Source organism: Dendropsophus ebraccatus, chromosome 7, assembly GCF_027789765.1.
Source record: "Dendropsophus ebraccatus isolate aDenEbr1 chromosome 7, aDenEbr1.pat, whole genome shotgun sequence".
Taxonomy (NCBI): domain Eukaryota; kingdom Metazoa; phylum Chordata; class Amphibia; order Anura; family Hylidae; genus Dendropsophus; species Dendropsophus ebraccatus.
This window is the reverse complement of record NC_091460.1, coordinates 18,757,524-18,772,728: the sequence shown is the minus strand read 5'-3', so window position 1 is coordinate 18,772,728 and position 15,205 is coordinate 18,757,524. Positions and strand designations below refer to the sequence as shown.

The window sequence follows — 15,205 nt, the reverse complement described above, 5'->3', positions numbered from 1 at the left end:
GGGGTAGTAGTAGAGCAGTATTAGGAGTAGTATTGGGGGTAGTAGTAGGGCAGTATGGGGGTAGTAGGAGGGCAGTATTAGGAGTAGTATTGGGGTAGTAGTAAGGCACTATTGGGGGTAGTAGTAGAGCAGTATTAGGAGTAGTATTGATGGTGGTAGTAGTAGGGCACTATTGGGGGTAATAGTAGGGCAGTATTAGGAGTAGTATTGGGGGTAATAGTAGAGCAGTATTAGGAGTAGTATTGGGGGTAATAGTAGGGCAGTATTAGGAGTAGTATTGGGGGTAATAGTAGGGCAGTATTAGGAGTAGTATTGGGGGTAGTAGTAGAGCAGAGGAGAGATATGGGGGTACTTTATCATACAGGATACTGTGTGATTCAGCACCCACCTCCATCATGTACTGCTCAGGGCCTGGTGCCCATAGATACAGAGGGAGGAGGGCCCTGAACAGTATATGGTGGAAGGGGGGACTGCATCATACAAGATCCCCTGCCCCCTTCCTGTATACTGTTCGCTAGGCTAGTATATGGGAAGGGGGTTACTGTTTTATAAAGACACCCGAGGCTCCGCCCACCAGCGGCCGTAAGCACCGCCCCCTGGCCACAAGTCCCGCCCCCAGTCTCCGTGACCCTCTAACCCCCCCCCCTCTATTTCTTTACCTGGGCTTGCCGTTCCTCCTCCTCTGTAGGGCACAGGCAGCTCTGCAGGAGGGGCGCTCCGTCCTCACAGCTCAGCTCCTTCGTTCATTAGTGGAGCAGGGGAGCTGCTTGTGCTGCTCTGCTTCCTGCTCCACTAATGAAGGAAGGAGCTAGGGGGCCCCTGGGGGATGGGGGCCCTGGGCAAGTGCCTACTTTGCCCCCCCCTAATGCCGGCCCTGTGTAAATGTATAGGCACTGTCACAGATATTGTTAGGGGGGTACAGTAACCCTTCATGTCTTCTAACAGACGCATAGCAGGAGGTGCTACTTTATGTACATTTTGCTCTTGCAGGGGGAGTAAAATAGTCCTTTTTGAGGCCAGTGTCCCTTTAATTAGAGTCATTGACATAACTGGTGATGACACAAGAAATGGTTAAAAGTCACTGAGCTCACCAAGGTCGGAGAGACTGTGCTCATGATTCCGGAATAAAAGTTTGTTGTTCTTGTAGACCGGAGGTTTGAGGTTGCGTTGTTGGGCAAATATTTGGAGGAGCTGGGAAGGCCGGAGCTGATCCCTCCACTGGTTCGGTCCGGAGCTGAACGGAGGAAAAAAATTCTAATTTGCTAATGCAAAATCTGTTAATAAATCCCCAACCTACTAAGTACCATATCTTATACTGGTGTCTTGTTGTACCATATATAATACTGGTGTCTTGTTACACCATGTATAATACTGGTGTCTTGTTGTACCAGATATAATACTGGTGTCTTGTTGTACCATATATAATACTGGTGTCTTGTTGTACCAGATATAATACTGGTGTCTTGTTGTACCATATATAATACTGGTGTCTTGTTGTACCAGATAAAATACTGGTGTCTTGTTGTACCAGATATAATACTGGTGTCTTGTTGTACCAGATATAATACTGGTGTCTTGTTGTACCATATATAATACTGGTGTCTTGTTGTACCATATATAATACTGGTGTCTTGTTGTACCATATATAATACTGGTGTCTTGTTGTACCATATATAATACTAGTGTCTTGTTGTACCATATATAATACTGGTGTCTTGTTGCACCATATATAATACTGGTGTCTTGTTGCACCATATATAATACTGGTGTCTTGTTGCACCATATATAATACTGGTGTCTTGTTGTACCATATATAATACTGGTGTCTTGTTGTACCATATATAATACTGGTGTCTTGTTGTACCAGATATAATACTGGTGTCTTGTTGTACCATATATAATACTGGTGTCTTGTTGTACCATATATAATACTGGTGTCTTGTTGCACCATATATAATACTGGTGTCTTGTTGCACCATATATAATACTGGTGTCTTGTTGCACCATATATAATACTGGTGTCTTGTTGCACCATATATAATACTGGTGTCTTGTTGTACCATATATAACACTGGTTTCTTGTTGTACCATATATAACACTGGTGTCTTGTTGTACCATATATAATACTGGTGTCTTGTTGCACCATATATAATACTGGTGTCTTGTTGTACCATATATAATACTGGTGTCTTGTTGCACCATATATAATACTGGTGTCTTGTTGTACCATATATAATACTGGTGTCTTGTTGTACCATATATAATACTGGTGTCTTGTTGTACCATATATAATACTGGTGTCTTGTTGTACCATATATAATACTGGTGTCTTGTTGTACCATATATAACACTGGTTTCTTGTTGTACCATATATAATACTGGTGTCTTGTTGTACTATATATAATACTGGTGTCTTGTTGTACCATATATAATACTGGTGTCTTGTTGTACCATATATAATACTGGTGTCTTGTTGTACCATATATAATACTGGTGTCTTGTTGTACCATATATAACACTGGTTTCTTGTTGTACCATATATAATACTGGTGTCTTGTTGTACCATATATAATACTGGTGTCTTGTTGTACCATATATAATACTGGTGTCTTGTTGCACCATATATAATACTGGTGTCTTGTTGTACCATATATAATACTGGTGTCTTGTTGCACCATATATAATACTGGTGTCTTGTTGCACCATATATAATACTGGTGTCTTGTTGCACCATATATAACACTGGTGTCTTGTTGTACCATATATAATACTGGTGTATTGTTGTGTTGCTGAGGGACCTTACGTCTTCTAAAACTGCACCCCCTACAGCTACTCCCCTAAATGTATTTTGAATATTACAACAATTTCCAACATTTTTGGGATTTGTAGATGAGTTCTCTAGATAGTGTTGGGGGGGGGGGGGCACTTACTCTATTACTAACCTTTTCTGGTCTGTTTTTTGCGCTGTAAAATGATCCAAATACTATAATTTTACTGTCATTTGTTTATACTGTGGTTCATTGACCTCAATGAAAGAACAACTGGTAATTCCCATTCAGTAAGATTTTATGATTGTAACTTTACGGCCAACAGAGAAACATCAAAGCCGGAGAAAACAAAAAGTAGTCCCGACCAGGGGCGGATTAACTTTACCATAGGCCCCGGGCTGTTCACCAAGCCTGGGCCCTCCCAACCCACTGTAACTACAGTATGGCAGCACTAGCCTGGCGTTCATAGTACAGTATAGATAATGTCATGATGTCCTCATTTGTGCAAAATTGCCATAAAAAACCATTGATTTTTTGCAAATCATGGCGGAAGTGTAGCCAGGAGAGAGTACACCAATGAAAGTATAAGTCTTTTTGGGTGGTCCTGGGCCCCCGGGCTGCCGCCCGAAACGCCCCTATTATAATCCACTACTGGTCCCGACTATGGCTCCCATTATCAATTTAAAGAATATTACAATTGGTTTATACAAAGTTGTAAGTTTTTGTTAGAACTGGAGGTCCACAGGAATCGGTGGGGACTGGAGGCTACACAGTTATAATACATAATGAGACATTGGTGCTTCCAATGCAGGTATGGCTATACAGGAGGGATACTTTACATTGGGTTACGTACATGCAATATGTTTGTGGTATGCCACATCGAGCCCCATATTTGGAAAGAAAACGATTCTCTAGGTCTATGACAGTTTCTCCAATCTTCTCATCCTTGGACATCATGTCGTAGTCGTAGAGGGTGATCTTCAGATCTTTCTCTAATGGCAAGGTGCATGTGAGCTCAAACATCCTGAGAGATGGAGGAGACAGTAAATAGGCTTTTTATAGAGTCACACAATGACCCGCATTTGTACATGGGCAGCAAATGGTTCAGCCAATGGTTCAGTTATCTCAGTTCCCATGCTCACCACTTACTTTCCGAACACTGGTTCTAAGGTGCTAGGGATATAATGCTCCTGGTCGTTGACGGACTTTTTGCCAATAGATATCTTTACATAGGGGTCACACTGAAAAGAAACCCAAATAAAGAAGACTGATCAAGAATAATAACAGCTTCAATGATGGAAAACATAAAAGAATTCTATAATATGTAACAGACTCTAAAATGAAGTCTGTTGCGGGCATTTAAAGCGTAACTATAAAATATTTTGACCTTTCAGTTTTAGTTGGCTTAGGGCATGATAACAATTTTTGCAATACACATTAATAACCTAAAATGAACAGTTTTTTAAATACATAAGGCTGATTATGCCCTTACAGCTCTGTCTGGCTCTGACTTATTTCTGCATTTCTGCTGGACACGCCCCCTCCCTGCAGATCCGTACTTAGTGTACAGACTGTGACAGCAGCATCAGATAACAGCCCTGACACAGAGAGAAACAGAAACATCCTAGCAGCACGCTCTCCCCCCTCCCCTCACAGAGATCACATAGCAGAGCTGAGGGTGTTGTGTGTGAGGAGAAGCGCAGGGGAAGAGCTGGATGGAGGGACAAGTGTATCCAGTGCTTCACCCAGGAGGGACATGCCACCATGACTCCAATGTGCTGCATGAGGGAGAGTGGGTGAGTCACTGTGGGGAGGACTACAAGTCCCAGCCCAACACAGCTGTAGTCCTTCCATAGTACATATAACATTCACTATCAGATGTCTGCAGCAGGTGCCGCCATCTCCATGGCTGACATTATCCTACAGTGTTATGAGAGCAGATGACTGTATCTAATCCCACTGTGTGTGATACCATCGGCTGGTGCTTTGTATCTAATCTTACATTGTGATACTGTATGCTGGGGCTGTATCTAATCCTGCTATGTGTGATACATCTGCTAAGGTGCTGGTCAGTGAATGGAGGGAGCCAGCCAGGGAGATGAGGGATAGGCCACGCCCACTTTCTCTCAGCCAGAAGAAAAAATCATTTATTCTTCTGAGCCAAACAACTGGGGATATCTCAGCGAGCGCACACACTATCAACGCAGTTTAGGGCTCTTTTTAAAGGCTAACACATGGGCTTTTTATTTGAGAAATTTCATTTTTTGGCTACTGAAATTATAGTTACGCTTTAACTACTATAGTACTGTTTCTATATACAAGAATATAACTACTATAATACTGCTCTTATATACAGGAATATAACTACTATAATACTGCTCCTATATACAGGAATATAACTACTATAATCCAAACAAAGAAAAAAAAGCTTGTACTCACCAAAATTCGCTGCAAATCAATCCATTTATTCTGTCTCGATAGACATGTGTGGGGAAGGAGAGTGAAAGCAGGGGCGTCCTGATGGCTACAGACTGTTTCCCGTGGTTAACCACGCATCTTCCGGCTTGAGGACCTCAGGCCGGAAGATGCGTGGTTAACCACGGGAAACAGTCTGTAGCCATCAGGATGCCCCTGCTTTTACTCCCCCTCCCCACATATGTCTGTTGACACTAAATAAATGGACTGATTTGCAGCGAATTTTGGTGAGTGCAAGCTCTTTTTTCTTCGTTTTTCTCCATTGCCTAGATTCCTCACGTACAGTATATGATCCTAGCTCATGGGTATACAGAAGACACTATACGGACTTTGGTGCTAACTCAGACCTGCTCTACAAGTTATAACTACTATAATACTGCTCCTTTCTACAAGAATATAACTACTATAATACTGCTCCTATATACAAGAAAATAACTACTACAATACTGCTCCTATATACAAGAAAATAACTACTACAATACTGCTCCTATATACAAGAATATAACTACTATAATACTGCCCCTATATACAATAATATAACTACTATAATACTGCTCCTATATACAAGAAAATAACTACTATAATACTGCTCCTATATACAGGAATATAACTACTATAATACTGCTCCTATATACAAGAATATAACAACTATAATACTGCCCCCTATATACAGGGATATAACTACTATAATACTGCTCCTATATACAAGGATATAACAACTATAATACTGCCCCCTATATACAGGGATATAACTACTATAATACTGCTCCTATATACAAGGATATAACTACTATAATACTGCTCCTATATACAAGGATATAACTTCTATAATACTGCTCCTATATACAAGAATATAACAACTATAATACTGCCCCCTATATACAGGGATATAACTACTATAATACTGCTCCTATATACAATAATATAACTACTATAATACTGCTCCTATATACAAGAATATAACTACTATAACACTGCTCCTATATACAAGAATATAACTACTATAATACTGCTCCTATATACAAGGATATAACTTCTATAATACTGCTCCTATATACAAGAATATAACTACTATAATACTGCTCCTATATACAGGAATATAACTACAATACTACTGCTCCTGTATACAGGAATATAACTACTATAATACTGCTCCTATATACAAGGATATAACTACTATAATACTGCTCCTATATACAAGGATATAACTTCTATAATACTGCTCCTATATACAAGAATATAACAACTATAATACTGCTCCCTATATACAAGACTATAACTACTATAATACTGCTCCTATATACAAGAATATAACAACTATAATACTGCCCCCTATATACAGGGATATAACTACTATAATACTGCTCCTATATACAAGGATATAACTACTATAATACTGCTCCTATATACAAGGATATAACTTCTATAATACTGCTCCTATATACAAGAATATAACAACTATAATACAACTTTTTCTTAAATTTAGAGACAGTAAAAATGAGACAGAATAGAAATATTGATTGTGTTCCTCACCTTGCCGTTGGCATCCTTGGGTTGGAGGCCAAATGCTCGGACAATATAGACCCTGACCAGACATTCTTGTAATCCCTTTGCCAGGAGCTGACGGAATTGCCGTGGAGGCGGAGTAACTGATGGATCCTCAGGAAGGGAGTATATCTTAAAGGAGCCCTATAAGTAAAAGAGAAGAAAGTGATAGAGGTCTTCTTTATGGGTAATAGTTGCCTGGTGACACTCATTATGGTCAGATAACTAGTCATTGAGTTAGATTTTCCCCCTAGCTTTCCATTGAAGGGATAGGGTATTGGACTAAGTACAGAGGAGACACAGGAGAAGATTTGGCTGATGAATGGTTTATGGCGCTGATCATCCCCATGTGTACAGTCGTGTTCCTTCCAATTACGCTCCGGGCTCCTGATCATGCTGGGACCACAACCCTTTGCTCTTTGATTCTAGTGTTATTTTCCACTCGCTGTGTCAGGCTTTTCCCTCTAGATAATGAGTGTTACAGATTTATCCCCACTTTCACGCTCATCTCGTGAGCCTCAGATAAGCTTTCCATTAAACGTTGGTTGACATTACGCTCACTGCTTCTACGCCACATAATGGAGAACTCATAATGAAGAATAACAAAACATAAGGGTGAGTCATTGAAGCAATTGCTCTTATGTAAGAATGGCTTCACCTGGCCCAGAGTCAGGATCTTCCTTCTGTATCTGACCTGTATGAGTCCTGTGCTGGGGAATACACAAAGTATAATGCAGTGGAAACACCGAAACCCAACCATCAAGCATTCAACTTATTAGATCCCTGGAAATGGCCTACTCTTCCTGGAGGCCACACAGCTCTGGTCAGCACAGATCATGGTCCCAGATCACTATTGTCAGGGTAATCGTTCTTCTCTTTCAGCCATGAGGCTAGAAAGGTGAACTTAAAAAAAATGTAGGATACGTAGCCTCCACTAACCAGATTACTCAGGAGCGGGGGCCAGAGTGTGATCAGATTACTCAGGAGTGGGTCCAGAGTGTGATCAAATTACTCAGGGGCGGGGCCAGAGTGTGATCAGATTACTCAGGAGCGAGGCCAGAGTGTGATCAGATTACTCAGGGGCGGGGCCAGAGTGTGACCAGATTACTCAGGGGCGGGGACAGACCTAAGCAGGGCATATTCCAATTTTACCCATAATGGTACCTTAGTCAGAATTTATTTAAACTCTTACATACATACATCTAACTATGCAAACAGAACTGGGTATATACACATACAAGTATCTAGGAAAAAGTTGCCAATCTGTGTTCAGTCTACCCTAACTCCCTTTCCTTAGCTGCACTGTATTAATCTTTCCATTACACCAACAAACACACAAAGCTTTTTATTTTCCTAGAAAGTCCATGGAGTGTGGGGGGATACAAGCCCTGTAACTTTCTTAGATGGTGCGTTGTGATTCCAGGAACAGTTTAGAATTTTGCTCTAGGGTCACTTGGTTTTATATACGACATAAGGCAAACAGATAAATGAGATTTAGATTAGATCTCTGTATGTTTTAAATGCTTAAAATAACACTGGATAAATGCTATATGCTTTATACATCACATTAAGAGTAATATCATCTTAGCTGCCCATCATCATCACCCTCCTCGATGGTTCACCTTAAATTCCCCGACTACTGATGGATCCTCGGCCTCGTCCTGGGATCGGCCTCGATATAGCTTGAATGTACGACAGAAGTCTGAGAGCCCCTCGTAGTCTTCTATATTCTCTAACTCGGTGTCCAGCACCTGGCAGATGGATGAAACCATTACAACCAATAATACATACAAACTGCAGAAAGACAGAAGAGAGCGGCCATCCTGTGCTGCAGGATCTGTTTCCTGTGTTTTGAATATGCGATATACAGAATTTACCTTATATTAACTATAACACGCTCAGATAGAATAGAATGGTGCGACTGTGACTGGATTCTGAAGCAGCTAATTACTGTATAGTATCTGACTTCTTTCGTCATAGAAACAGCTGCACTACTGCAACCAATGACTGCAACGGGAACTGCAAGGCTGCTGAAGCCCTGGTAAAGTTAGATATTGTTAGTAATACTGGGCTTCCCTCCAGCTGATGTCTATAGAATGCATGTTACCATCAGACAAGATATTACAGTTGGGGAAGCTGTATGTGGTGTTTGCATTAGAACAGACATCAGTGGAGGCTCAGCATCTGTATGAATCAGCTTTAGCCATATCTAACTGTGCTTGGACCAGTGCTTAAGCAGCTCTGCAGTTCCACTAGTGGCAGCAGAGGGGCTGTGTACCTCATTACTGCTGGCTGACAGTGTTAAAAATGTAAAATAAAAAAAAATCAATTTTCTTTAATAAAGTTATTTTTGAATTTATATCTATTAAATACATATCTATCTATCTATCTATATTATATCTACACCTGATTGTCACTTCTATTATTGAAATTAAGTTCACGCCCATCTGACTATTAACTAAATTGTCAAATTATATACCCAAGTATCTCGGAAACAGAAATGAGTATCAAGAAACTATAAAAAGGTATGTAACCAGGACACCTATGCTATTCCATGATAGTATCATCTTATTTTTAGGGGTAGTTTGGCTACAGGTCCCCTTTGAAGATGTTTTAAATAAAAGCCCAGGTTTTGTATGGCACATATGAAAAAATTATTGTGCAATTTTTGTGCAACATCTATTATAAAGTGTAGACACCTTTTCATTGCACCTATGAAAAAAATGGAATGGTTTTGCTTTAAAGGGGTTATCCAGCGCTACAAAAACATGGCCACCTTCCCCCTACTGTTGTCCTTAGTTTGGGTGTCCTTAGTTTGGGTTTTGAAACTCTGGAGCTTAATTGCAAACTGCACTTGAACTGGAGACAACAGTAGGGGGAAAAGTGGCCATGTTTTTGAAGCACTGAATAACCCCTTTAAAGTGAATGTATTCCCTAGATTTTTTTTTTTTTTACTGATTAGAGTCAGATACTAAAACTTGTTTTTTTTTTTATTCTAATCTGTTTCTATTTCTTGAGTGTAATTTTTTTATTTTACTTTTTGTACATTGTTAAAGGGGCTGCCATCTTGTATGGGCTGTTTTTAACAGCATTTAGTGACATGCTTTACAGCAAGACTCACGGACATAGACGACAATAGACAGACTCTGTCCCCGTTAGATGAATGTGAAGCATAAGGCTGGGTTCACACTTTATGCAATCCGTTTAATGTGTATGTTTTATGGAAAAAATTGATGTGCATAAACGGATGCAATTGTGTGTCATCCATTTGGATCCGTTTTTCGATTGACTTCCATTATAAAAAAAAAAGAATGCTTTTTTTTTTAACGTTTTTGGTTGACTATGTTTTTATGTCTGTTAAAAGTAGCCAATTAAAAACGGATACGTTATACGGATTGCAAAAACGCAGTGTGAACCCAGCCTTACTGAGCGCGATCTGTGACCTGTGAAGAGGTCTTTCCACAGGGAGCTGCTATGGTCTCCTCTATCTACTGGTGTCACATGATGCTGCAATGCTGTAAAGATCACTTTACAGCAGCCTCCTCTTATTACTACAGACACAACAGGAAGTCTCAGCTTAGTTTTAGCCCCAGCGGTGAGAATGAGAACTGCAGGATATCCAGATTATTTTATAATATAGATAGATAAATGGAAAATTTGAAAAACATATCTCCAAAAATTCTTTAAAAATATGTTTAACATAAAAACATTATTTAGGGTACAAAGTGCAAACACACATAACATATCCGCAGCAGATTTCTTGCTGTGAACTCGCAGCAAAATCCACTGTGGATACTTGCCCATTCACTTCAATGGGTTGACATACTGTACTTGTCATCCCGCTGAGAGTTGTTAAAATCAGCCTTAACCCCCACGGCACGGGAACATACTGTACCGGGTCCAGGCCCCAGCCTGCTTCGGCGGCTTCCAGCGGTCAGCCAATCAGTGCGCTGCAGCAGGGGGCGGGCACACTGATTGGCTGACCTCCAGGAGCCCCCGAAGCAAGTGGGAGCGGGGACCCAGTACAGTAGGTTTCCGGGGCCACGGGGGTTAATGGTGCTGAGTGTGACATACTCGCAGCGTGATGATAATCCCGCCGCAAGTATGTCAGCCCATTGAAGTGAAAGGGCAAGTATACGTTACATACGTTACCTGTGAAGCTACCCTTAAACAATAAGTCACTTTCTGATGACACCTTTAAGGGAACATGTCTTATGATGAGAGGATGGCCTCCAATGTGTCCATAGGAGTAAAGGGCCGCTCTTATCAGATATGACGGTTATTAACCACCCATTCCCATTGTAGCAGCAAGTATTCCAAACCAACATATGTGGTCTCTAAGCCTCCTAAGCTGCCATTTTCAGATACACATCACCCACAATGACTACTGCGTAAAATGAGGCGAAAGCCAACACAAACAGTTGAGAGGAGTCATGGGCCGAAGTCAATGAGTTATTAGCGAGTAACATTCTAATAATTACGCCGTTTCCTTTTCCACACATTTTCTATACAGGGATTTCTGACGGAGCCAGAAAGTTATTATCCTGCAAATGTTAATTTACGGTACAGAAGTCCAACGGAGCATCAGAGGCCAAGTGCCGAGCGAAGGCTGAGACCAGTCCAAGTGGTCTACTAAATGGGGCTCTGTCTTTGTGTGGTCAGACGATGGCTGCGATAACAACACCCACACTAATTCTGGCAGCTTCATCGCTTAAAGGCTATTCTATTTCCATAAAACTGTCCACCATGACATGACCGCTTCGGCTCTACTTCAAGGGATTTCTTAACGCTCAAAAATACAATTATAGAAGAAGTGTAATTTGGGTCTTTGCCTGTCCCAATAGGGACTACTGTTGACTATGGAGTAGCAATGGAGATTTGAAGACCCTCACAGTAATACTACACCGACACAATTCACATGCTGATCAAGTAAGCTTGGACGACAAGGGCAAAAACACCAGCAAAAGTCATCTCATACCTTGTCATTCCTTAAGCCGCAGAGTGACCATCTTACAGTAAAAAGCTATAATTTACGACCCAATGGATATAGCAAGTAATACTGCAACTACTGCTCCTTTCATTGACTTCTATGTCAAATGGCTTAACCTTCCACTGACTTTTACCGAGAGGAGAAAAATTAGATCTTTTCCATAAAAATCAGTTCAATTACCTTATACTTGCAAGTACACGTCCCTACAGCTATTTTCGGCCCGTCTTGTGTAATAGAAGACAACGATCAGCTGACATGAACGATGTCGGCTGATCGCTGTCTGTCGTTGTCTTTAAACATGTTGAGAGACAAACGACTAATAAAGCAGCGATTTTCTGCCGTCGTTCCATGGAATAGGAGCAGCTGCAGCAGTTCGCTGCTATCTTCTACTGGCTGCCTAGCCGATCTATCAATCACCCAGGTAGCCGCCCCCCCCCCCCCCCCGCGGACCCCCCGGTTGTTACCCGTTCACTGCCTATGCGTGTAATAGTGCCAGCAGCTGGCTGGGACCGAGGAGCAAGCGATCGCTGACAGTGCTCGTTTGCTCCTCTGCATCGCCCCATGCAGCCCTAGGGCTGCATCCAACTTCTGCAGCTGCAGGGAATAATTCATCAAGCGTTCAGGTTCAGAGAACATTGCCAAACCTGAACAGTTTGACAAATCCTAACACAACTGATGACATCCGCATTCAATGGTTCACCAGCATCAACGCCATACACTACTCATGATAATGTATGACTTGGCAAAGGTGTCTATACCTGACCATAGGCAGAAGGGACAACACCTTCTCCCTAGTGCCTCTTCAGTCAATGTCCAACCCAAGGATTTTACACTTATCCAAAGAGGGTGAAGATGCTGCCGGTTTTGGGATTCCTGCTCCTCATCAGTAAAGAACAGGGTAGACAAGATGACTTTGAGGTGGCTTACAAGTAGTATTGTTCTACTTGTGAATTCTTCCAGCTACAGAAGGGAGTCCTGCTCACTCCACAACAGAGATTTCAAAAGATTTTATACAGAGATTCAATACATAGAAATTTAAAGGAGTTGTCCAAAGCTAAAAAAACAACGATTGATTCGAGATTATATACCTGTAGTCCTCCAATCGTGACCTTTTGTGTTACCTGAAGCCAAGGGCCAGGTCAGATAAAAATTCCTCTTTGGAGAAGTGGACACTGCAAACTACCCCACACAACCTAATTTGTGACCTCTCTAAGGGTCCTATTAAGCGAAGCAATTTGTAACGATTAACGATAAACAATCGCAAACTAAATTTTTATTGTTAACCTCAAATCGTTCGCCATATTACATAGAGCGATAGTCGTTAGTTACTATTGTTACTAGGATTATTAACTCCATCTGGTCCCAGCAAATGAATGAACAGTGTGGAACTACACTGAACGATTAGTGAACGAATGTGGAATCACAGCAAATGAACAACAATGATTTTGGTGTTAGCACCAAACGATCGATAAACGATTTCTCATTGGTCGTTTGATTGTTACTTGCATTTACAAAATGATTATCATTTAAATTCAAACGATATAACGTTAATTCATATGCTAATCGTCCCGTGTAATAGGGCCCTAAGATGATTCATGTTTAACATACACTTGCTTTAGGCTTTTCAGTAAAGTTTTGATTCTAGCTGTTAAAAAAACCATTGGCTTTTTTTTTTTACCATCCCAGAACTCCTTGGTCTAATATTTTGCATTGTTCGGGGAAGAGGGTCACTTTTCCACATGTATTAGGAATGTAGACATTGTTTTCCTTTATCTCTTGGCTTTCGCACAACGAGGCCTGAAATGTTTTTGAAAATAAAATCTAAACAAAATAAAATTAGATTATATCTCCGATGGATTTCGCGGCTGTAACTAATAAACCAAAGTCTTGGACCCTTCCTTGTTATTGTTATTAGAAAATAAGCAGTGGAGACGGTGAGGACGGCAGAGGACTCTTCTTGGTCTCGTTTGTATGACAGTTTTATTTTTGATTGGACATCGATGCTCTGGGTTTTGGCCACCATCCCGTGTTACAATTTACACTGCACTAGCCTCTGTTTTGTTGATGCTCGAAGAAGCGGTGACTGTTATTTTTGGTCTTCGAAGCCAAGTAAATGTAACAACGTTTCAAGAGGAGGGGAAGGACTGTGCTGGTGACAGCTCTCCACCAGTAGCCATAATGTAATTATCAAGTTGTGTATTCCAACAGCCGCCACGGGTGCCAAGACAAATGACGGCCGAACCAAACCACTCCAGATTTTTCTAATTTATAGTGTGATCTCTACAGCATCATGCTTGGTAGGAATTCCTCACAAGACAACATGGCTTTTCTTAAGTACACAATCACCTCTCTCTATCTGGAATACATTTTTATGGAATTCTTAAGGGATATCATAGAATACTTCCATAAGAGTAAGTGCTATATACTGTATCTGCAACTCACATACTAGATCTCTAATTACTTTTAGTAATTTTAGTCCCGTACACAGCTCTCTATAAGCTGCGGGCAGTGTGAAGGCCAAACCTTAAAGCTTCCAATGACTTCGATGGGAGCTTTAGCATGTAACTGTGTGGAAAAGAACTGACGCATCACCTCTGAGCAGTTCTGTGTCCCACCGAGGTCAGGGGAAGCTTTGCTTTCCTACAGTGAGACGGCAAATGTACTAATGGTTTTTATATAAAGCTAGGGTCACATTTGCATCAAAGCTCTGTCAGATCAGTACGTTTTTGCCTGGTCAAATTCTGCAGAATAAATAGTCACCAGACGGAAACCCGAAGGGCTGTATTAAAGTAAATGGGATGTTGGGATCCATCTGGATCTGTTGGTGTTCGTTGTTGATTCGACCATCCACCTTTGTTTTAACCTAGAAACATAAAACCCTAGAAGATTGTCGGCAGAAAAAGACCACTGGGTCCATCTAGTCCGCCCTTTTAGTATTTTCTTTCTTATTATCTTAGGATAGATGCATGTTTATCCCAGGCGTGTTTAAATTCTGTTATTGTAGATTTACCAACCACCTCTGCCGGAAGTTTGTTCCAGGTATCTACTATTCTTTCAGTAAAATAATATTTTCTCACATTGCTTCTGATCTTTTCCCCAGATAACCTCTCACTGTGTCCTCTTGTTCTTGAGCTCAGTTTTTTTTTACTAAAAACACTTACCTCCTGAACCTCATTTAGTCCTTTAACATACTTAAGGGTTTTAATCATGTCCCCCCTTTCCCTTCTTTCCTCCAGACTATACAGATTCAAATCCTTAAGTCTTTCCTGATATGGTTTATGCCTCACACCCTCCACCATTTTTGTAGCCCGTCTTTGGACCCGCTCTATTTTATCAATGTCCTTTTTTAGGTGAGGTCTCCAGAACTGGACACAGTATTCCTGATGTGGCCTCACCAGAGCTCTATACAGCAGGATCACAGTCTCC

General features: G+C 41.0%; 1 protein-coding gene across 9 annotated transcripts in view; it reads right to left on the bottom strand.

Annotated features, from left to right (window-relative positions):
• The window catches only part of DYSF (dysferlin), a 203,515-nt gene that overhangs the window by 18,906 nt on the left and 169,404 nt on the right, over nucleotides 1-15,205 (bottom strand). For all 9 annotated transcript variants that reach the window (XM_069977165.1, XM_069977169.1, XM_069977161.1 and 6 more), the window contains 5 exons: nucleotides 8,412-8,540; nucleotides 6,778-6,933; nucleotides 3,919-4,010; nucleotides 3,623-3,793; nucleotides 1,092-1,234 (listed from right to left, as the gene is read on the bottom strand). In XM_069977165.1, coding sequence (XP_069833266.1) covers nucleotides 1,092-1,234; nucleotides 3,623-3,793; nucleotides 3,919-4,010; nucleotides 6,778-6,933; nucleotides 8,412-8,540 — 691 coding nt within the window. The remainder of the gene's footprint in view (nucleotides 1-1,091; nucleotides 1,235-3,622; nucleotides 3,794-3,918; nucleotides 4,011-6,777; nucleotides 6,934-8,411; nucleotides 8,541-15,205) is intronic.